Source organism: Oryctolagus cuniculus, chromosome X (genome assembly GCF_964237555.1).
Source record: "Oryctolagus cuniculus chromosome X, mOryCun1.1, whole genome shotgun sequence".
Taxonomy (NCBI): Eukaryota; Metazoa; Chordata; class Mammalia; order Lagomorpha; family Leporidae; genus Oryctolagus; species Oryctolagus cuniculus.
The window spans coordinates 90,949,557-90,973,117 of NC_091453.1; the positions used below are offsets into that span (position 1 = coordinate 90,949,557).

At 45.7% G+C, this 23,561-nt stretch overlaps 1 protein-coding gene across 1 annotated transcript; it reads right to left on the bottom strand.

Annotated features, from left to right (window-relative positions):
• Positions 1-1,203: 1,203 nt before the first annotated feature.
• On the bottom strand, positions 1,204-22,601 carry LOC100342837 (nuclear RNA export factor 2). Its single transcript, XM_008273091.4, has 22 exons — positions 22,479-22,601; positions 19,909-20,003; positions 14,434-14,614; positions 14,068-14,221; positions 13,371-13,454; positions 13,168-13,272; positions 12,987-13,067; positions 12,789-12,858; positions 12,545-12,633; positions 12,317-12,424; positions 12,056-12,165; positions 10,430-10,466; positions 9,983-10,051; positions 9,842-9,897; positions 9,599-9,706; positions 9,418-9,476; positions 9,192-9,307; positions 9,067-9,109; positions 8,428-8,497; positions 7,732-7,908; positions 1,563-1,623; positions 1,204-1,456 (listed from the first exon to the last, which is right to left on the bottom strand). The coding sequence occupies exons 1-22, from the start codon at positions 22,511-22,513 to the stop codon at positions 1,412-1,414; spliced, it is 1,953 nt and encodes a 650-aa protein (XP_008271313.1). The 5' UTR covers positions 22,514-22,601; the 3' UTR covers positions 1,204-1,411.
• Positions 22,602-23,561: the final 960 nt, after the last annotated feature.

Here is a 23,561-nt window from a genome sequence, read left to right on the forward strand (position 1 = left end):
CCACTCCTAATGTATACTGCCGGAGGCAGAAGCAGATGGTTCACGTACTTAGATTACTGCTACCCATGTGGGAGACCTAGATTAAGTTTCAGGCTCCTGTCTGTCCCAGCCCTGGCTTTAAATTAAATAAAGGTAAATAAATAAAAATTACTTTAATTTTTATTTAATGTAAATGATTTCAACAGAATGTGAGATTCTGTGCTATCCTTTTCTGGAAGTGAAAATTACCAGCTTACCTCCGTGAAGAGCGTGGACAAGGAGCACCTAGTATGAGCTCTGTGAGGAATGCACTGCGCACACGGGCTGACGTGCACCACACTGCAGGTTTGAGACTCCCAGCACAGTGCACCTTCGGGAAGGAGAACAAACAGGATGGCGTACGGAAGGACAGATGCAATCAGAGTAGGAGCTGTGAAAAGGCCCAGTTCACATTCATCTGTGTGCAAATCATAAACCGGATCACAGGCTGTGAAAACGTCCAAATGATTGGGAATATGAAGTCAACTTTAAAATCTATTTCTTGGGGCCGGCGCTGTGGCATAGCGGTTAAACTGCCGCCTGCAGTGCCGGTATCCCATATGGGTGCCGGTTCCAGTCCTGGCTGCTCCACTTCCGATCCAGCTCTCTGCTACGGGCTGGGAAAGCAGTAGAAGATGGCCCAAGTCCTTGGGGCCCTGCACACGTGTGGGAGACCTGGCGGAAGCTCCTGGCTTCAGATCGGTGCAGTTCTGGCCGTTGCAGCCATCTGGGGAGTGAACCAGCAGATGGAAGACCTCTCTCTCTCTCTGCCTTTCTCTCTGTAACTCTTTCAAATAAATCTTTAAAAAAATAAAATGTATTTCTTGCCTCCTTTCCTTACCTCTTCTTCCCCCTTCCTTCCTTCCCTCCTCCCTCAACCCTCAGGAACCAGCAGTTACCTCTCACAAAGCCTTTGTTTGTGTCATGCCACATGTCTGCTTCTGCAGGCCTCCAGTCAGAACATCTGACAGAGTCACTGTCTCCAAAGGCAGTCCCTAGAAGTCTGCAACCTTCTCATTGGAACTCATTGATGAACTACTGATGGGGCCAAGCCTGCTGTATCTGCTAGGGACAGCTAGGGAGAAGTGCGTGCGGAAGGGAGGAGCAGGGCCTTTCAGCCTGGCCCTGTTGGCTCATGGCTGGGACAGAAGTGCAACCCAGAACACACGACATGCAATGCTATTCTTTATTATGAACATAAACAGCAACATTGGGTGGGAAAAATGAACAAAACATTTGGCCTTTTTGATGGTTATGCTACCAGCCTACAAGTGAAGTTTAGCCATCTTGGAAAGCCAGGCCTCCAATCCCAGTCATGGTTGTGTCCTCAGGCTGGAGAAAAGTCAGAGATGATGATGTGGATGAAGATGATGACGACATCTGAGGGCTCTTTCTAGGGCATGTGCCTGAAAGCCTCCTGTGGGATCTTGCTCTGGGTCTGGAGGGAAGCAGTAAGGATGTCAGAAGAATCAACGGACCTGAGTTCCATCCCCAGGGCACCTGGCCTCCACCTTCCTCAACACCCATAGACCTCCAGGCCTCACCAGGAGGGTAATGAAGATATTCTTGGCTCTGATGTAGTTCCATCCGTTGTCCTCAAGGCACCTGGAGTGGGAGAACAGGTGACCTCTGTCATCACCACAGAACACACATACCAATCATGAAATGCCATCCCTTCGCTCAACGCTACTCTTTAACTGGGACACATGAAAGGCCAGAATGAGAACTGCTCCAACAATGAAGGAAACCTTTTGAAAAACCCGTGTCTGTCACTACCATCCATGCTACTGGAATTCACAGCAGAAGAACAGAGGTTGTAAACCAAGTGAGTCAGGTGTTTGGCACAGTGGCTAACACACTGCTTTTCATGCCCACGTCCCATATCAGAGTGCCTGGGATGCAGTCTGCCTCTCCTTCCGATACAGCTTTCTGCTAATGCACACGAAGCAAGGTAGCAGAAGATGCCTCAGATACTTGAGTCCCTGGTACCCAAAAGGAAGACCGGGATCAAGTTCTTGGCTCCTGGTTTTGGACTGACCCAGACATGGCTATTGTGGGCATTTGGAGAGTAAACAGACAAGTGGAAGCAGCTCTCTGTCACCATACCTTTTACACAAATAAAAAAAAAAATTACTCCTCTCCTAACTTAAACAAGCAAAAAGGGAGGGGGCCAAGGTGGTTGAATAGAGAGGCTCTGAATCTACCTCAACTAGAAAAAAGATTCAAAACAAAGAGGGAAGAACCACATTTCCAGAAGATTGTCTGAGGGGAAACTTTAGTAAAGAAGTGTCAGGAACCACTGCCACCTGCAGCTTCCTGGCTGGGGGAGGGGAGCACACATCTTTCCAGGAAAAGGGTTTTATATATGAAGTATTAGAATTGAGGAGACTTGCTGAGGGGAAAACTTCAGTCCGGAAGTGATGAGATCTGCAAACAGCACAGACTCTGACCACCAGTAAAGAAAGAGAAACAAAGCAATCCACCCACTGTCCTCCCTCTCTTCCCTCCCCATTCCACTGCCTGGAGACAGAGCCAACAGGACCTACCCTGAGGGATGTAGGGAACAGCCTATTTGCATTCTAGTGCTCCAGACCCACACCTGCCAGTCAACTTGTGGGACTGGGGAAAGGTCCAGTTAGCATCTTCCAGTGCTGAAACTTGAGCTCTTTGTTGCCGTAAGCCCAGTAACAGTCAGGTTAGCACAGCAGGGCAAGGGGAAAGTCTAGTCACATCACACAGTCCAAAGACTATAGATACTGGTGCCACAGACCCAGAAGTACTCACGCTTGCCTGGCAGCACAAGGGAGACAACCCTCTTTGTGTCTCACAAAAGAAATGCAGCTACAGCCATCATAAACACTAGTGTAACTGAGACCCAACTCTCTGAGGACTAAAGACACACTCTTTTGGAAGCTCAGCCCCACTTCAAATTCATACTACTGCCTCCACAAACTGCTGCTGTCTAGACAACGATGGCACTTGTAGACACTGCTGACACTGATGACTGCTGGAGAAATTCCTCAGCCTTACAATACATCATCCTACCTTAGAAGTAAACATCACAAAAAGCCATGATGGTACCAAACTCACTAACAGAGCAGACATGATCATTGATTGACCAACAAAATGGCAAGCACAAGTTGTTACCTATCATTATTAACTTTGAATGTAAATGGAAAATATACCCCAGTCAAAAGATGTAGGTTAGCTGAGTGGATAAGAAAACAACACCCAACTATTTGCTGCTGACAAGAAACACGCTTCATAGGTAAAGATAGACATAGAATTAAAGTGGTAGCTTGAAAAAAGATATACTATGCAAATGGAAAACCAAACAAGCAGGAATATCCATACTCAGATCAAACAGACTTTAAACCCAAAACTGTAAAACTAGATTAAGAAGGACATTATATATTGAAAAAAAAGGATCAATTCAGGAAGAAAATATAATAATTATAACTATGTACTTAACACAAGACCACCTAGATACATACAGCAAATATTGTTAGATTGAAAGGGAGAGATAGACTCCAATTTAATAACAGTGGGGATTTCAGCACCCCACTGCCATCAATGGACATATCATCCGGACAGAAAAGTCAACAAAGATATATTAGAGTTCAGCAATATTCCTGAGCAAATGGACCTAACAGATGTTTACAGAACATTTCACCCAACAGCTACAGAATACACACTCTTATCACCACATGCAACATTTTCTAGGGCAGACCACATATTAATCACAACTCAAGTTTCAGAAAATGTAAAAAGATTGAAATTATACCATGTATCTTCTCAGACCACAAAGGAATAAAAATAAATAAATCAACAACAAGGACAGTAGAAAATTCACAGATACATGGAAATTAGACATACTACTGAATGACCAATGGATCACTGAAACTAAAAAGGAAATAAAAACTTCTTTAAACAAATGAAAATGAAAACAGAATATATCAAAACTGATAGGCTAGAGCAAAAGCAGTACCATGGGGGAAGAATATACTGATAAGTGTTTCTACTGACCAAATAGAAAGATCTCAAACTATCTAATAATGTTTCTCAAGGACTTAAAAAAGCAAGAACAAATCAAATCCCAGATTAGCATGAGGCAAGGAAAAATAAGAATCACAGGAGAAACAAATGAAATTGAAACAAAAAAATCAACACAAAAGGTCAACAAAATGAAAAGCTGGCTTTTTGAGAAGATAAACAAAATAGATAAACCTTCAGCCAGGCTGAAAAAGAGAAACAGAGAAAACACTCTAACACAATTAGAGACAAAAAAGGAGACATTACGGCTAATACTACAGAAGTATAAAGGCTCATAAGAAACTACTATGAACAACCATATGCTGACAAACTGGAAGGCCTCACAGAAATGGATACATATAATCTACCAAGAGTAAATCAAGAAGATATAGATTATCTAAACAGACCCAAAAGAACAAGATTGAAGCAGTAATTAAAAGTCTCCCATCAAATAAAAGTCAAGGACTTGATGGCTTTACTACTGAATTCTGCAAAACATTTAAAAGGGAGCTAACTCCAATACTTCTCAAACTATTTCAACATACTGAAAAGGATGGAACTCTGAAAATCACTCTTTACACAGCCAGGGTCACTCTGATATCAAAACCAAACAAAGACACAACAAAAAAAGAAAACTATGGAACAATATCCTTGGTGAATATAGATGCAAAAATTCTCAACAAATTTTAGCAAACTAAATCTAACACTACATCAAAAAGATCGTACACCATGATCACGTGGAATTTATCTAAGAGAAGCAAAGGTGGTTTGACCTTTGCCAATTAATAAATGTCATAAATTACAACAAAATCAATATGATAATCTCAATAGATGCAGAGAAAGCATTTGGTAATATTCAGCATCCCTTCATAATAAAAACCCTGAAAAAATTAGGTACAGAAGGAACATATCTCAAACTTATAAAGGCTGTATATGACAAACCAACAACCAATATCGTACTGAATGCAGAAAAGCTGAAAACATTTCCCCTCAGGTCTGGAACAAGACAAGGATATCCACTTTCTACTTTTATTAAATATAATATTGGAAGTATTAGCAAGAGCAGTTAGGGAGGAGAAAGAAATAAAGGACATAAAAATTGGTAAGGAGGAAGTCAAAATATTTATGTTTGCAGATGACATGATGTTGTATGTGGAAAAACCTAAACACTTCACTTGATATACTAATTCAGTAAAGTTGCATAAAACATAGTGCTTTTATGCAACAATAATGATCTCACTGAAAAAGAAATCGAGAAAGAAATCCCATTCACAACAGCTATAAAATCAAATATTTAGTAATAAATTTAAGAAGACTAGTCAAAGATCTCCACAATGAAAATTACAAAAACACTGATGAATGAAATCATCAAGTACACCAAAAAAATGGAAAGATACTCTTTGTTTATGGACTGGAAGAATATCATTAAAATGTCTATACTACCTAAAGAAATCTACAGATTCAACTCAATCCCTATCAAAAAACCAATGACATTCTTTACATAATTAGAAAAAAAAAACTATCCTAAAATTCACAGGGACTCACAAAAGATCCAAAACAGGCAAAATGATCCTGGGCAAAAAAGATAAAAAAAAAAAAACTTTTTAAAAAAATCAAGCTGGAGGCATCACAATACCTGATTTCAAGCATACTACAAAGCTATGGTAATCAAAACAGCATGATTCTGGCATAAAAACTGGCACATAGGTAAATGGAACCGAACAGCAAGCCCACAAATTGATCCACACACAAGAAGCCAACTGATTTTGTGCAAACTTGCCAAAAACATACACTGGAGAAAGGATAGTCTACTCAACAAATGGTGCCAGTGAAACTGGGATGAAATTTGGTCCATATCTCCCACCGTATACAAAAATCAACTCAATATGGATCAAGGACCTAAATGTAAGACCTAAAATTATGAAACTGCTAGAAGAAAACTTAGAGGAAACATCTCAAGACACTGACGTAGGTGACGGCTCCGTGTATAAAACCCCAAAGGTAGAGGCAACAAAAGTAAAACAAGACAAACAGGATTATACCAAACTCAGAAGCTTCTGCAAAGCAACGGAAACGATCAACACAGTAAAGAAACATCCAACAGTACTGGATAAATTATTTTCAAGCTACTCATCCAACAAAGGATTAATATCTAGAATATATCAGCAACTCAAAAAACTCAATAAAAAAAATCCAGTTAAGAAGTGGGTAATGGACCTGAATAAGCAATTCTCAAAAGAAGAAATACAAATGACCAACAAATACATGAAAATAATGCACAATATCACTAGCTATCAGGGAAATACAAATCAAAATCACAACGAGCTATCAGCTTGCCCGTGTTAGAATGGCTATTATCAACAAGACAAAGAGTAACAAATTCTAGTGAGGATGTAGAGAAAGGGGAACTCTAATCTTACATACTGTTAATGGAAATTGTAAATTAGTGCAGCCATTGTGGAAAACAGTATGGGGATATATTTGAAAAATAGAAAAGAAACTGCCAAATGATCCAGCAATCCCACTAATTAGCATATACCTAAAAGACACGACCACATTGTATCAAAGAAAGATCTGCTCCACCATTGTTTATAGTAGCTCTATCCACTGTAGCCAAAACATGGAATAAAAAACCAAGGTGTCCATTCTCAGATAAATGGATAAAGAAAATTATATATATATATATAAAAAATGCATGCATATATACATATATACACAATGGAGTAATAGTCATCTATAAAAAGAAGAATGGGGGGCCGGCGCTGTGGCACAGTGGGTTAACGCCCTGGCCTGAAGCACCGGCACCCCATATGGGCATCAGTTCGAGACCCGGCTGCTCCACTTCCCATCTAGCTCTCTGCTATGGCCTGGGAAAGCAGTACAGGATAGCCCAAGTCCTTGGGCCCCTGTACCCACGTGGGAGACCCGGAAGAAGCTCCTGGCTCCTGGTTTTGGATCAGCACAGCTCCATCTATTGCGGCCAATTGGGGAGTGAACCATCGGAAGGAAGACCTGTGTGCGTGTGTGTGTGTGTGTGTGTGTGAGTAACTCTTTCAAATAAATAAATAAATCTTTTAAAGAAAGAAGAAGAAGAATGGGATCCTGTCATTTGCAGTAAAATGGATGGCACTGGAGGACATAATGTTGAGTGAAACAAGCCAAACACCTAAAAAGAAATACTGTATGTTTGAGGATGACGCTGTGGCGTAGCAGGTGAGGCCAACGACTGCAGTGCCAGTATCCCATAGGGGCACTAATTCGAGTCCCAGCTGCGCCACTTCCAATCCAGCTCTCTGCTATGGCCTGGGAAAGCAGTAGAAGATGGCCCAAGTCTTTGGGCCACTGCACCCACATGGGAGACCCAGAAGAAGCTCCTGGCTTCTGGCTTCGGATCAGTGCAACTCCAACCATTGCGGCCATCTGGGGAGTGAACCAGCGGATGGAAGACCTCTCTCTCACTCTCTCTCTGCCTCTCCTTCTCTCTCTGTGTATCTCTGACTTTCAAGTAAAAAATAAATAAAAATCTTTTTAAAAAAAAGTATGTTCTCTTTTTCACAGGTCTGCTCTTTTTGTATGGAAATAAAATATTCACATAGTTCTTTTCCCAAGTGCATGTGTTTCCATTTTTCACACCACTGCTGGACCAACTCCCCCCTACTCCCAGGCACAGGCAGCACTCACTTCTGAGACCACTCGAGTTTCATCCCAGACTGCATGTAGAAAGCCTGCACCATTTTCTGTTGCAGCTGGTTCAGGTCGGCCATTGTGTTAGAGCCAGGTATGGCTCCTAGAACAGAGCTGTTATGGATAACAGGCATGACATCTCTCACAAACAGCTGGTCATTCAGGATGCACAGACTGGAAAAAAAAATGATTCCTCAAACAACTGCACAGATGGTCCATCCCACAACCCTAAGAACAGGAGCCTGCATAACCACTGCCACTCGGCACCCAGACTCCTTCCGTATCCTTACTGTGCCTGGCTCCCAAGTTCCTTAGCTAAAGCCCTCTAACCTTTGCACAGAGCCCACCTTTGGAGATACCATTTACCAGCTGCACTTGATTTGTAGACTTAATCCCAATGCCTCTGTCCTGTATGACAGTGCAAGGGAGTAGATAGTCTTATTTTCAAAGGCAGGCGCTAAATCACAGAAAGGTCAAGTAATTTGATTAGATCACATTGAAAATGAGTGCTGAGGTCAGGAAGAGATGCCTTATTCTGACATTCTGACTCCAGAGCCCATGGTATTAGCCACTAGGCCACACTGCTCCTTGGATCTTCCCAATGTTGAAAATATCCTGAGGCCCATACCACCGCATTCCCATGGCACTGGCCTAGACAGGAATAAGTGTTCCCACCAGCAACACAGTACTTACCTAGAACTGCTTCTAGGAGCAGTGATGAAGATCCGGGTGAAGATAAATGCAGAATCCCAAGAATTACTTCCTATTTAAAGGGCAATAAACAATAACCCCTTAGAGTTGCACAAGCTTTACATATTCACACAGCATTCCCAGTCAGGGTCTTCACTTGAAGGGTTTCAGACAGAGAAAACTGTTCACTTGGAGTCAGGAGAGCACAGAGGGAATGGAGAGGGCAACAACTGGAAGCATCTACCCCAGGTAACTGGATCCTTGTCATGTACTGGGCCCTGGAACAAGCCACCTCACAACTTCACTTGATTCCTGTTTCTCAGCTGCCCAAGAATTAGAGACAGTATATTTAGTAAATGGGGACACTGAGGCATGAGATAACTGGCTCAGGGTCACAGAGTAAGGACCTGAGATGGTGCCCTCAAACTCCACACAGTTTGTGTCCTTGATGCCAAGCTGGGTGGATGGGCAGGCACGGGCCTAGAGTGGACCAGGGTGGTTTGTGGGCAGAATAGGGGCAGAACATGGAAGGAAGAACAAGCAGGAAGGGAACAGATTCTGGAAAGCTGGGTGAGTTCTGAAGGGAAGCCCAGTGAGAGGGAGTGGTGGGGGCTTTGAGGAGGTGACTCTACAGACACTCACCTCCCTTGAACACCCCGTTGACAGAAAAGCAGAGCGCAGTTCCCTGAAAGGGAAGAACTTGGGCACTCAGGATCCTCCTCCACCTGCCACCCAGCCCCAGCCCGAGGGAGGAAGCAGGTGCTCACCATCTGGAACCACATGTCCATTGAGAAGGAGATGAAGTCATGCTGAGTTCTGGGCAACACATTGAGGGTGTTCACAATGTCCCAGTTTGTGTGCTTCAGCATCTGCCTTCGCAGGTCTGCACAAGGAAATCAGAGGTTCTGGGCTGCCACACTCTGGCCCTCAGCCCCTACAACTGTCACCTTCAAAGTCTCCTACCCTGCTTAGTCTTCCCCATCATACACTTACAGGGGTCCTGGAGATACATCATATTCCTGCTGTCCTTGAAATACTCACATAAGCCACTCCTAGAAGATAAAGAGGAACAGCAAGAAGTGGTGGTCCAGGCAGTGCAGGTATTTTCAAGAGCTGACCTGTGTCTGCCTGGGAGCTACACTGCCCCAGGCAGAGTCTGAATCGCAATACTCACGGGACTGGGTCCATGGGATCAAAAGGAATGGTCAGGGAGAAGCAGGCCTTCTCGTGGTAAGTACGAAGGAGACTCCGGCGATCTCCATAGTCATAGATGAAGTAATACCTGTGGGGCAGCAATGAGAACAGGCTATCTCTGTGGTCTAGGCCCCCATGAGGCTTGAAAACTGTGAGAAGACCTGAGTTTGGGTGGGCTGCCTGTTCCAGGCTTCCCCTTCCTAGTAGTTCCAGAGGTACTTACTCCTGCAGGAAGCGCAAGATCAAACTCTTCAGCATTTCAGTTTCTTTTGGGGGTTCCTGGAACAAAAAGTCATTTTAGATCACATGACTGATAAAGCCTCCCTTGCAACATCCCAAATCCTGCTTGGTCCTTCCTCCTTACCGGGAAGGGTTCTACTAACTGCAGTTCATTAGTGTCAACGCCAACTGGCAAGGGTAACACTATGCCATCCTGGGGAAGAGAAGAGGAAGTCAGCATTGGAGACCAGAGAGGTGGCACTGGATCACCCAGGAAATGAACGGGGCCAGAGGGGAGCAAGGATCAGAGTCCAGGCAAGAAACAGACCCAAAAATTCCACGGGTAAGATTACAGGGGACATCTGAATTGTAAAGTCCAGGAAATGCCTATTATATGCAACTTTTGTGTGTGCATGTACATCTTTATGGATATATTTTCTAGGCAATTTCTTTCTCAGTAATTCATGTCTCTAAAACAGGTAAGAGTATGATGCAATAGTGTAATCTGTACAAGTCCTAAAGGGCTTGGGGGCAGGTGTGGAAACAGTATACATACTAAGAGAAAACAATGATTATTGTAGTAGGTACTTACCAGGCGTAACAACTTGGGGAAACAATCTCGGATGGCACTACCCAAAACCACAAAGAGAATGGAGTGATTAACAGGAAAAATGTTGCACAGTCTCTCGATGTCTGCCTCTTCCTCTCTCTCTCCCCCTCCTTCCCCTGGGTATCTCCCACCTACATTGTCCTGAGCCCCTTCTCCAGGGCCACAACAAGTCTCATTGGGAGCTTGGGCTTTCCCTTCTCTCCCTTCTCTCCTCGCCTCCATCAGGTCCCCTTGGAAAGCACTGCAGGAAGTAGGGAATGGTATGGGAGCCCAGGCCTCTGCTACTTCTCAGAGTGTCCACCATTCTGCCAAGCATGGACTGGACAAGACCAGCTCATCCCCCAGGGATGGCCCAGGAGGCAGCTGGGTCAGGGAAGGGAGTGAGGCAGGGCTCTGGTGGCAGGAAGAGGAAGGCATAGGGACGATAAGAGAAAGGGAGGGAAGGAAGGTAGGCCAGGGAGAGGTGGGGGAGACGTAGGAGAGTAGAGACAAGGGAGGGAGAGGAAGCAAAGAGAAGAGGAAGAGACTTGACCATGGTAGTGGGGGTCAGGGAGGAAGAGAGCAGAGAGTGGCTTCCCTGCTGTAGCCCTTCTCTTCAGCTAATGCTGGGTGGACCTGAAGGCCCAAGATAAGCAAGAAAACAGGCACCTTTTGGGCTGGAGGCCCTGGAGGCAGGTTGAGCCTTTGTCACCTGTATGAGACCAGTCTGAGCTGAGTGTGGCCAATGGAGTAGCCACAGGAGACCTTCCTCACAAGCAGTGAGGGGTCAGGGCCCAGGTCAGCACAGGGTAGAGGGTCCTGGAACCTTCTCAGGATCACCGTGTTCTCTCCTCCAGATCCCCACGCAGCTGTGCCTGAGTCGTTGGTGCCTTACCCTAGGAAGCAGACCCATCATGGGCTCCTAGGGATCCCCTGGAGGACGTGGTGAGGAAGAAGGGAGGAGTGGTGCTCTGGACAGGCCTGTCCTTCTCAACCTCACCCTCCACTGCCCTTGACCTCCAACCTGTGCCTTGAGAAGTCCTTTCTTACTGCAGCTGGCCAGCATCTGACCCTTTGACTCAAGGAACCTGAGTTCGTCTTGAAGGACAGCCCAGTTCCCAGCACTGCACCAGAGGAACAGACGTCCTGCTGCCAGCCACCTGGAGCCTCAGCCTTTAGTGTCAGGCATGAAAGCTCCTGTGTCAGCCTGGAACAGGCAGGGAGGACCTCTCTGGAGCAAGGGAAGGAAGGCCCCTCTCAGGACAGGGGAGGGAAGCCAGCCCCGTCTCAGTCCAAGGACAGGAAGCCTGAGTCAGCACGAGGCCCTGGGCTGGAGGACCCACCGGAGTCCATGTCTCCAGCATCTCTGTCCCTGGTGAGGACAGGGAGCCCTGCTTCCCGGAACACAACTATGGAAGGGTGTGCTGGAGGCAGCCAGATGTACAGACGGGAGAAACACACCCGACCAGGTGGAAAGGGAAGCAGCTCAGAGCTGAGGGACAGAGCAGAGGGCAGGGCCATGGACTTCCCAGTGGACCAGGGCTGCCTGCCTACAGGTGGCAAGTGTTGGGGCAGCTCGGGCTGTGGGGGATGAAGGTCCCCACGAGGGTCAGAGGCACCACCACTGACCTTACGTAGGCAGCATGGCTAGGGAAGGTTCTGCACAAGGGGTTCCCTTCCAGCCACAGCTCTTCCAGATCCAGCTCTTTCACTTTCTCCAATTCCCATGCTGTCCTCAGCTGAGAGATACAGGGAGAAAAATGCAAAAGGAGTTCCAGGGAGAGAGAGATCTAGGCCTCTGCTCCTTTAGCTCTCCTCCCTCTCCCACAGGTACTTTTGTCTGCAGGTTGTCACCTTCAACCCCTATTCCATCTGGCTCCCTCTTCTCACCTTGTTTGCAGAGAGGTTCAGGATCTTGACTTTGGGGGCCTTCTCAACAATGTCACACAGGCCATTCAGCTGGTAGAGTTTGTTGCTGCTCAAATTCAAAGACACCAGCTTCAGGGGAGGAACAGTTAGAATGTCAGTTATTATCTCAGACCTGGGAGATAAATATACCCTCTACCCCATCTCCTCCACCCTTTGACCTAAGTACCAGGCCGAGGCCTAGAACCTCACCTCAGAGAAATCACTTTGAATGACCTCCAGAGTAGCAGCCATGCAGTTTCTCCGATTCAGTATCATGTCAATATTATGGCTTACCAAATCTTCCAGAAGCCAAGAAAAGGGAATCAGAAATAGGAGAAAGGCCCAGCAGAAACAGTGCCAGCACCATCCCCTTTCCAAGTTGTCATCCCCATGCCTCCCACCCAGGCAAGCCCTCTGCCTTCACCTGTCTTGGAATTACTGCTGTCAGACATACCTCGGTCAAAACGGAGTCTCTGGAGGTCAAGAGATCGCTGGAAAGCATCATATCGCTTGCTCAGGGCCAGCTGCAGAAATTGAAAGAGAGCACAGTCTGAAACTTTGGGGTGCTGATGACAAGGAAATATGGGGGTGCAGGGAGAAGAGGCAGATCTGGGGAGTAGACAATACATAGCATGCCTTGAGTCTGCATTACCTTTAGCTGCTCCATTTGTTCTGGCTGCAACTTATTCTGCACAGAGTAGGGTACAACAGAGCGGCTGACAAAAATAGGTATCTGTGAAAGGAGGGGTGTGGTAAAAACTAGGGCCTCTAATTCCAAAGATCACCAGCCTCTGGCCCTGGGAATTAGTATAGGCAATGTCCTCAGCACACACCTTTTTGTCCTCATTATCACAAATCTTGTGGCTGACTTCTGCCAATGCAGCAGCAGTGCTAGCATCCTGGACAAAGAACCGGGCCTGATTTTTGACGTAGTGGAACTATGAGGAATGACGGCAAAAGAAACAATCTCAGAATGACTCCAGGCCTCACCCCCTTCCCTTTTGCCCGCTCATATGGCTTCACCATCCTCTCTTACATCAACCGGAGTGAAGGGGATAGCGCAATGGCTCTGGATTGAATTCATCAGCCATTTCTTGTCATAATTTTTCCCATATGGAACCTAAGTGTGAAAAAGGAGGAATGTGATGAGAGAGACGTCATAGAATTAGGGGCTGAGAAAGGGCTCAACCAACTATTCTTTTCCAACCTTTTACCTAGTTTTTGATTGACTGATTTTCATTTTATTTGAAAGACAGAGAGACAAATACCTTCCATATACTGGTTCACTCCCCCAAATGCCCACAGCTGCCAGGGCTGGACAAGGCCAAAGCCAGGAGTCCAGAACTTCATCTGGGTCTCCCATGTTGGTGGCACAGACCCAAGTACTTGAATCATCGTCTGCTGCTTCTCAAGGTCTCCATTAGCAGGAAGGTGGATTGGAAGTGGAATACCTGGACCTTAAATCAGGAACTCTGATATTGGGATATGGGCATTCCAATCTGGGACTTACCTGCTGTGCTGAAGGTCCACCCTTCTACATCGTTTTAAAGGACTTCCCAAGAAGTGACCGTTGACAGGATTTCTTTCTTGCGTGCCAAATACAAATTTCCTACACTCCTCTTCTCTTCATTCAGAATCTCTCCCCACCAAGTCAACTTCAGGTATTAATGCAATCTTCCTTCTATAAAGTTTCAGAATATTCTGTGTATTGAAGAAATTGTTAAGACACTCACCATGACCTTGAACCAGATATCCGTGGCTTCATCCTTTGTGTCCTTATTATTTTGTCTCTCTAGAGATTTCTTCTCTCTCCATACAGTAATATGGATTTGGTCATCATAGCGCCATTGCACTGTCCTCTTGTTGCGACGCACATCATAAGGAGTGCTGGAAAAAGAAGAGGGCCCAATATGTGCTAAGACAGTCTTCTAGAACCCTCTTCTCACTGATACCAGGACTGCAGGTAAGACTGCTCAGCCATTACTGCACTTCTAGCAATCTTCAGTCATTCCATGAGAAAAGAAAAAAAAGATCACGGTGAAAGAGTTGCATGGTTCTAGGGCCTGCTTCACACAAACCAGGGCTGCACAGTCACTTACCACCGCCTTTGAGAGTCCCTGTGGACATTCCTCACTGCTGTATTTCCATCATCATTGAGGTATGAGGGCAGATGCTCATATCTACTGTGTTTATCATGAACGTTTCCATCACCAACAGTATCCTGGAAAGAGCTCTCAACATTCCTTCCTGCATCAGGAGAGCTCGCATCATCATTATGTTCTGAAATTTGGAATAAAAATTAAAGTCTGAAGATACACCAATGGTTCACTTACCATGTATCATGTTATAGCCAACAACAACATGGTAGAACAAGGAGCGAACAAAGTGCCAACCTGCCCTGTGGGAATCAGTCATACAAACCCCAGAAATCAGACTCCCCTGCCTGTCCAGATATCTCAATGATGGCACATTAAGGGAGAAATCCTGAAGGAGGAAGCACCTGTGTTGAACCTTGTAAAAAATACAGTAGGATTTCAGGCTGGCAATGTGGCACAGTGGGTTAAGCTGCTGTCTGCAGTGCTGGCATCTGATATGGGCACCAGTTCATGTACCAGCTGCTCCACACAGGATCCAAAAAAATAAAGTAAGATTTATAAAGAACAGAAGTGTGTATACCCATGGGTTAGACTGGCATCAGCCACATGCCAGGAAGCTGTCCCAATCTTGCCTTCCTTCAGGTTTTTTAAAGATTCATTTATTTTATTTGAAAGGGAGAGAGAGAGAGAGAGAGAGAGAGAGAGAGAAAGAGAGATCTTCCATCGGCTGGCTCACTTCTCAAATGGCAGCAACGAGCAATGGCCGGAGCTGCACTGATCCAAAGCAAGGAGCCAGGTGCTTTTTACAGGACTCCCATATGGGTGCAGGGGCCCAAGGACTTGGTCCATCCTTCGCTGCTTCCACAGGTGCATTAGCAGGAAGCTGGACTGGAAGTGGAGCAAGCTGGGACTCGAACCAGTGCCCATATGGGATGCTGGCGTCACAGGCAGTGGTTTTAACCTCTGTGCCACAGTGCTGACCCCATTTCAGGGTTCTTTAACAACTGCGGGAACACCTGGGAGGCAACCTTTCTCACACCTCCCAAATCCAATTGGCTACCACACTGATTCTGGGCAAGCTGAAATTCCTTTGCTGGTGTAGAGAAAGCTTTAAGGACAGGTGAACCTGCTACAGCAGCCTCCTGGACTGTCTGCCTTCTTCTACCATTGTTCTTTACAATACCTGGTTTTAAATATCCACAGAGAGCTTTCTTTTGGCCCTTCCTGAAATGCTTTCTGCCCAGGAGACAACACTTCCTAAACCCGATTCTTCTGTAAAAGGGTCTACATGGCAACTGGAATTTCAAGCATCGACTATAACTTCCAAATGTTTAGAGAGACTTCCCTGTTATCCTTCTGTTGTTCAGTTCCCTATTGATTCCATTGCTGTTACAGAACATTGTCTATGTGATTTTAGTGCTTTTAGACTTGTTGAGGTTTGTTTGATGGCCCAGGAGATGCTCTACCTTTGTGAATGTTACAAGATACTTGAAAAAAGGAAAAACTAGAAAACAGCAAATTGTTGTTGTTGGGTAGAACATTTATTTTTGCCATTTACACACAGTCATTGTACTGATTATATTATTTAGTGTTTCCACATACTTGCTGCCTTTCTATTACTTGCTAAGAAGGGGGTGTTGAAGGTCCCAACTGTAACTGTAGATCTGGCTACTTTTCCTTTCAGCTCCATCAGTTTTTATTTCATGCACTTTGAGACTCTATAGTTTGGTGTGAAAACATTTGGGATCCTTATGACTTCCAGATGGATTGATTCTTTTATTGTCATGTAATGCCCCTCTTTGTCTCTCACTAATTTTCTTTGTCTAGTCATCTTGTTTATTGGAGAATGTAGCCTCAGGTGTGCTTACAAAGCATTTTGTTTATAGTTCACCCTGAGTTCACTCCTCGAAATACCACCACTCCTGCATGTGTCCTGTCAACATATCTAATTCACCATGTGGTGAGACTTGGCTTGTCTTCTCATTTTTCTCTCTCATAGGTAGATTCACTAAAGTTATTTTCTTTTTGACACAGCCAGCTGAAATGATGTACAAGCAAATGATAATAGGAGTGCTTTTTGGAGAAAAGAGTTAAGGTAATTAGATTATTATAAATCAGCTTCCTATTGGATTCTAGTAAAGTTCTCTAAGTCTCTGTGTTATGCTTTTTGTACATTAATTACTCCATGTTGTCTCAGGACACACATATGAAGAAACCTTGGTTCACTCCTGATCATTTTACAATCAGACAGATTAACTTCTTGCTGGGCTAGGTAGTCATTACTTTCACTGTTTGAGTTTTGACCAGGATAATTCTGCTATTCACAACTTCTGGGATTTTCCCTGTATGGCACTGAGCAGGAATTCAAATTTGAGTAGAGTATTTGACCCAGACATTCCACTTAGTAGCTCTCAAAAACTTGGAAGTAGACTTGAGTACCCTTTCCCTCATACTCTACATCTCTCAACAACTCTGTTTTCAAACCATATCCAGAGTCCATACACTTCTCACTTTGTCCAGGGGTGCCACCCTAACCAGGTCACCAATATCTATCTCCTGGGTTATGGTACTTTCCAACTACACCTCCACTTTTACACTAACTCCCTTACCATCTATTTTCAATACAGCAGGCAGAGAGGATTTTTTCAGGTGTAAGTAAAATTTTGCCATTCCCCTGCTCAAAACGTGGTAACAGGAGTTTGAAGCCTCCTTCAACATGTTAAAAAGTTGTAAGTCCATAATGATTCTCAAAAGCAACAACAAAGAAACTTGCTGGTGACATGTGTAGAATTCTAGAAATATAACTCACTTTCATGAAAGTCCACAAATGAATGAAAAAATAAAATATCATCAGGGTTGAGGACACTTGGTCAAGGTATGGAGTATAGGAAGCATCATTTTTGAGAATTAAAAATTCCTTCATTAAATGATGCCACTGAGGGAAAAGTGTAAAATTTGAGTTACCTAACATTTACAACTACAATCTCAGGCAAGGCTGCTTTGGGAATCACATAGCACTGTGCACAAATGATGCAAAGCCACAGAGAGCCCTGATAGAGAAGCCAAAGACAAAACACACACTGGGGCATCCAACACTGAAGTCTTGCATGTCTGTACAACCCCTGTCCTGTAGCTGTGCTATCAGAATCAAAGGCAATACAGGCATGTTAGAAAGCAGTTAGGGGCTGGTGCTGTGGCATAGTGGGTAAAGCCGCTGCCTGCAGTGCCGGCATCTCATATGGGCGCCAGCTTGAGTCCCGGCTGCTCCACTTCTGATCCAGATTTCTGTTGTGGCTTGGGAAAGCAGTATAGGATGGCCTGGGTCCTTAGGCCCCTGCACCCGTGTGGGAGACCCGGAGGAAGACCTCTCTCTCTCTCTCTCTCTCTCTCTTTCTCTCTGCCTCTCCCTCTCTCTGTGTATAACTCTGACTTTCAAACAAATAGATAAATATTAAAAAAAAAAGGAAAGCAGTTAGTGGGGGTGGGTGTTTGGTGCAGTGGTCAAGATGCCACTTGGGATGTCACCATTCCATATTAAAGTCTACGGGACTGGCTGTCATTTCTGTTTCCAATTCCAACTTCCTACTAATGTGTACCCTGGGAGGCAGCACCCTAGCTCAAGTACCAGAGATGTGAGATATCTACTGAGAAAAGCTACCAGCAGTGAGGCAGGCCAGCTTGGGAAGGCTTCAGACATCAGCATTTAGCCTCAAGAGAGCAGCCATGTGGGCAAAGACCTTCAGGGCCATGGAGTCATGGAGGCCTCCACCTGGATCTCAAAGGATGTATAGGACAAACTGGGAGCCAAGACAGAGATTGGTTCCAGGAGCAGAATCATTGCAAAGAGCTTCCACTTGGGCAGTGCCTAGTGGAGACACAGAGATGAGATCCCTATCTGTGAAAACTCAAACAGGCTGTGGCAAGCAAAGCAATAAGAGCATGGCCGCGCAAGCCATTGGGAGATGAGCCCTCAGCACAGTGTGAGGATGTCAGATATGGAATTTATGGACTGTCCTGCTGGTTTTTAGTCTTATTTTGGCCCAATTATCCTATTTCCTTTTCTCCCCTGTATGGAATGGAAATGCATACCTTTTTATGCTTCACAATTGTACATTGAAGTATGTAACTTGTTTACGAATTATGCAAGAGTCTGCTTTGAGTACCTGATCAGACTATGGACTTCTAAATTAATGGCAGACTAAGAGTTTGGATATTTGGGTGATGGGACTGTATGCTGTATTGAAAGAATTTGACTTTTTGGGAGCCAGTGGTGGAATGTTATGGGTCAAGTAGCATTTGCCTGACCATTTAAGAGAGTAACATACAATGCAGAAAGCGGTAGGTATAGAAACAGCATGGACCTTGAACTCATAAATATCTGATTTCTGCAGTCACTTAGGGCCTATGTAATTTTAGGTAAGTAACTTAATCTCTCTGAACTTCAATTACTTCTCATGGTAGTCAGGTGTTTCCATTTCTCCCTACCCCCTCCACTCCTCAACCCCTCTCACCCCACCCCTGTTCCAGGCACCTGGTAAAACTGTACTTCATGACCACTTTCCTTTGGGTGGAGCTATGTATGTGATTAGCTCTGGCCAATGGCTTGTGAGCAACATGTGTCATGTCTAAGCCAATATACATGGTTGATGGTTTGAGATCCTGTAGAACTCTCACCCTCTGGCAGGATGACTAATCACTTTCTGGATGGTAATGGCTCTGTTTCGGTCTCTGAGATTTTTCAGTAAGAATTACTTGAGACCCCAACATTCAGTACCCTGTGAAAGATGTGCACCTGCCATGGACATGTAATCGGAGTGAGAAATAAGCCATTGAGGTTTTGAGGTTGCCTATAACCCAGAGTATTGCCCAGCTTCTCCTCGCCAAAATATCTCATCTGAAAATTAAAATAACACCCTTCCAGGATTTCTTTTAGCTAGATGAGATAACTTATATGAAATAATAACAAAATGGTTTTGACAAAGTGTGGAAAATCTGTATAAAACGAGGGGTATTATGTCTGCTAATCCTGACAGATAAATGGTATCTTCTGTTCAAGAGTGAGGCACTTTACTTGTCGCTATATATAACACTTCCAAATAACTTGCACTTATGGACTTACTTCTTGCCATCACAATATTAGAAATATGCTATAAAAAAGGGAAAGTTTCAAGCATGAGAGAGATTAATGAAAGAAGAAAAATGAGTTAAAAAGAATAACTTCTTAAAGAATAATAGATTACAATAATTATAAACATACAGTCCACTGTTGTTAGTAAACAATGGCAAAATTTAAAAGTGGTGGAAGATTTAGTTTCAACAGGGTGTCCTTAAATATTTTGTGAAAAAACAATATTTTCTCAAATGTTCTGTGGAAAAAATATTCCATTCCCATGTAAATTGGGGAAATTATGCCTCCCTCCGTGATTCAGATTTTACATTAGCAGATTATCTAAAAAAACTTCTACAACATGGAATTACCTTTATTTTCATGGTTCTCATATTTCATTGATGGTACAGCATGTTCCTGTTGCTGTTTCTCAGACTCAGTGTTTTGCAGAACTACCTTTGAATTACTGTGATGAGAAAAAATAGAATATTTAAACTATATATGATGCATAATTAACATGTATTACTATGTATATATTATTTCATATATATACTACATTAGATCACTACCCAAACAGTACTTAAATCCTCCATAAATGTGAACATAGTCCTTTATTTGTTTACTATTCAGCACTTTTTTCAAGACTTACTTATTTAAAAGGCAGAGTTACAGAGAGGCAGAAGCAGAGAAACAGAGAGAGAGAGGTCTTCCTTCTGCTGGTTCACTCCCCAGATGGCCACAATTGGCTCGGAGCCAAAGCCAGGAGTCACGAGTTTTCTCCTCTGGGTCTCCGACGCGGGTGCAGGGCTTTCCCAGGCCATTAGCGGGGAGCTGTATGGGAAGTGGAGCACCTGGGACTCGAAGCCACACCCTTATGGGATGCGGATGCTGCAGCCAGGGCTTTAACCTGCAGCAACTTGTTTGTTTTTTTTAAAGAGCCAGGAGGGTCCTGCCCGCACCGCCCCTCTCAGGAAAGGGGCGAGCGGACCACCCGCAGTCAGTCTCCCCGCCTCCCTACTCCTCTCTGGCATACCTGCCTCCTCCACCCCTTCCCAGACCCAGGACCGTGCCCCGGCAGGGCTGTGAGGAGACCGCACACCTGAGAAGAGGGCACCAAGGGCCACCTCCTGCAGCTCCCCTGACTCTTTGGGTCTGGCGGGGCACGCCTACGCCCACGCCACACCTGGGGGCCAGCGTTTAGGCGCGCCAGACTGGAGACTCGCGGCTTCGCCTCTGCCCCCGCGCGGGGCAGGCTGCTTTCCCAAGCGCATTGGCAGGGAGCTGGATGGGAAATGGAGCAGCCAGGACTCCAACTGGAGCCCAGATGGGAAGTGGGAATGCAGACTCTGTGGGCGGCCGCTCTACCTGCTGTGTGTACCCAACCTCTGGCCCATTTAGTACTATCTTCATTAATTTTGTGAACTGTAAGTATCACCCATAATTTTATTTAATAATAACTTTTTCCACATTAAGTAAAGAAGAGAATTTTCAAAAAGTATAAGAATGAATGCTTAGAAAACCCGAGGTGAGGGGCTGGGGAGACCAGAGGGAAATAGTACATGGCTGGACTAGTGTAAGCTACTTAAAAATCTCAAGTACAGAATGATGGCACTTTGAAAAACATATGGCTTAGTAAATAAAAGGAAAATTCTTTAGAACAAGATTTATTCATCTGGAAGGCAAAGTGAAGAGGGAAGTAGGGAGAGAAAAAGGCAGGGACGGAAGCGGGGAGAAAGATCTCTCTGCTGGTTCACTCCCCAGGGCTGTGCTAGCCCCAAGCCAGGACCCAGGAACTCCAGACGGGATGGCGGGGGGCCCAAGACACTTTCTGCTGCTTCCTAGGCCCAGAGGCAGGCAGCCGGAGAAGCAGAACAGCCCGGAGCTGAACCAGCACTTGGCTATGGGAAGTGGGCGCCGCAGGTGGCTTAGGCTGGCGGCGCAACGCGGGCCTCAAGAGACAAAAATTCTTCATTTTTACATGGTAGCTACTTTCACACTATTATAGCTGTAGTAAATTATTTCAAGTCTCGCTCTCTTATTTTTATTTTTTAAATTTTTTTTTGACAGGCAGAGCGGACAGTGAGAGAGACAGAGAGAAAGGTCTTTCTTTTTCCGTTGGTTCACCCCCTGGTTCACCCCCCCCCCTCCAATGGCCGCTGCGGCCGGCGCACCGACTGCGCTGATCCGAAGCCAGGAGCCAGGTGCTTCTCCTAGTCTCCCATGGGGTGCAGGGCCCAAGCACTTGGGCCATCCTCCACTGCACTCCCGGGCCACAGCAGAGAGCTGGACTGGAAGAGGGGCAACCGAGACAGAATCCGGCGCCCCGACCGGGACTAGAACCCGGTGTGCCGGCGCCACAAGGCGGAGGATTAGCCTAGTGAGCCGCGGTGCCGGCCTCAAGTCTCGCTCTCTTAAAAAATTATTTCAAGTCTCGCTAAAAAAAAAAAAAAAAAAAAAAAAAAAAACCTCTCCCTCGTTTGCAGAATCAGAGAAGAAGAGAAGAAAAGGCGATGAATTTCGTGCAGTAGTCACTGGCAGTAAGGGCAAAGGCAGTAAAAAGCCGCGTGAGAGAGAAGGATGAGGGCGGGGACAGGCAGCGCCCCGGCTGACAGGGCGCTGAGATGGCGCTGAGAGGGCGGGAACAGGCAGCGCCCAGGCTGAGAGGGCGCTGAGAGGGCGCTGAGAGGGCGGGGACAGGCAGCGCCCCGGCTGACAGGGCGCTGAGAGGGCGCTGAGAGGGCGGGGACAGGCAGCGCCCCGGCTTTGGGAAACGGACAAGCCCAGGCTTGTCGGCGCCATTTCCCCCCGCCTCAGCCTCTCGCCCCACCAAAGTCCCGAAAGTCCGGCCCAGGCTCCTCAGAAGGCCAAACACTGCCTCAGTATACACTGAGGAGGACAGATTAACATGGGATTTAGGTAACCCGCGGGACGGCAGCGTTACCTGGCCTTCAGTTTGCTGTCTTTTCGCGGCAGCATGATTACCGCTACCGCGAGGCTCTGGGCGTAGAATCTTCCAGAGACGCCAGAGCAGAGTCTCGCGAGACCTTAGGGGGCCACGTGATCGACAGGAGTGACAACTGTCCGACGGCTGTGGGGTTCACGTGACCTAAAGGGCTGCGCTTCAGCGCCGTGGTGGATCCTTGGGGTCGTGTGGGTCGATCGGTGGTGTTCTCGAATTCGTTGCGTTTGGGTCGCTAAGAGAGCAGACTCACTGGAGAAGTGTGAAGCAGGCGTGTAACCATAGCAGAAACTGCCCAAACCACAGTGAGGGCTGCGCTAGCCGCGTGGCACTTACAATCATTTTACTGCGGCGCTGAACACATAATTTTTTTTCCGAACTGAAATATTAAACTGACCGATTTGGTTGAGTCTCCTGTGACTATAATGTGACATGTGACAATAGGAAAAACTGTGAACACGCCAGCAAGGGCTGGCTGCGCTGGCCACATGGTGATTACAATTTTTTCCCCCATTTCACAGGTATATAGGGTTTTAGAATTCAAAATGTCCACGTGACTGAGAAGGCAGTGAATTAACACCTTGACAGTAGGGACACAATATAAGTGAGATATCACCAGTTTACAAATTATGCCTCCACTTTGCCTTTGTCATAGCTTGTTTCCTACCACTTGTCACTTTTCAGTACTTTATGTTGAATACTTTCTGGATCCTTATGTTGGAGTGTGGATCTCTTCAAAATATGGACTACGGGAATACTCGTCATTACATAAAGCATAATGACAACGTTCTTCTTCACGTGGTACCTCAATGGTCAAAGAAAAGCATCTGTAACTCTACACTCGGGTCTTCTCACCTAGGGAACATAGATAGGTGGGCAGCGCAGAAGCAGCCTCCGTTGGCCTGGGACAGCAGTCCGCCCCTTGCTACCTGCGACACCACTACATGCTCTCCTAGGCGGTGCCAACGGGCCCCACCCCTCGAAGGGAGGGGTCGGTACCCAGAGAACTGGGTCCTGAAAACAGGGTGTGCCGGAAAGGTGGCAGCCCCCTCTCCTGTCACACCA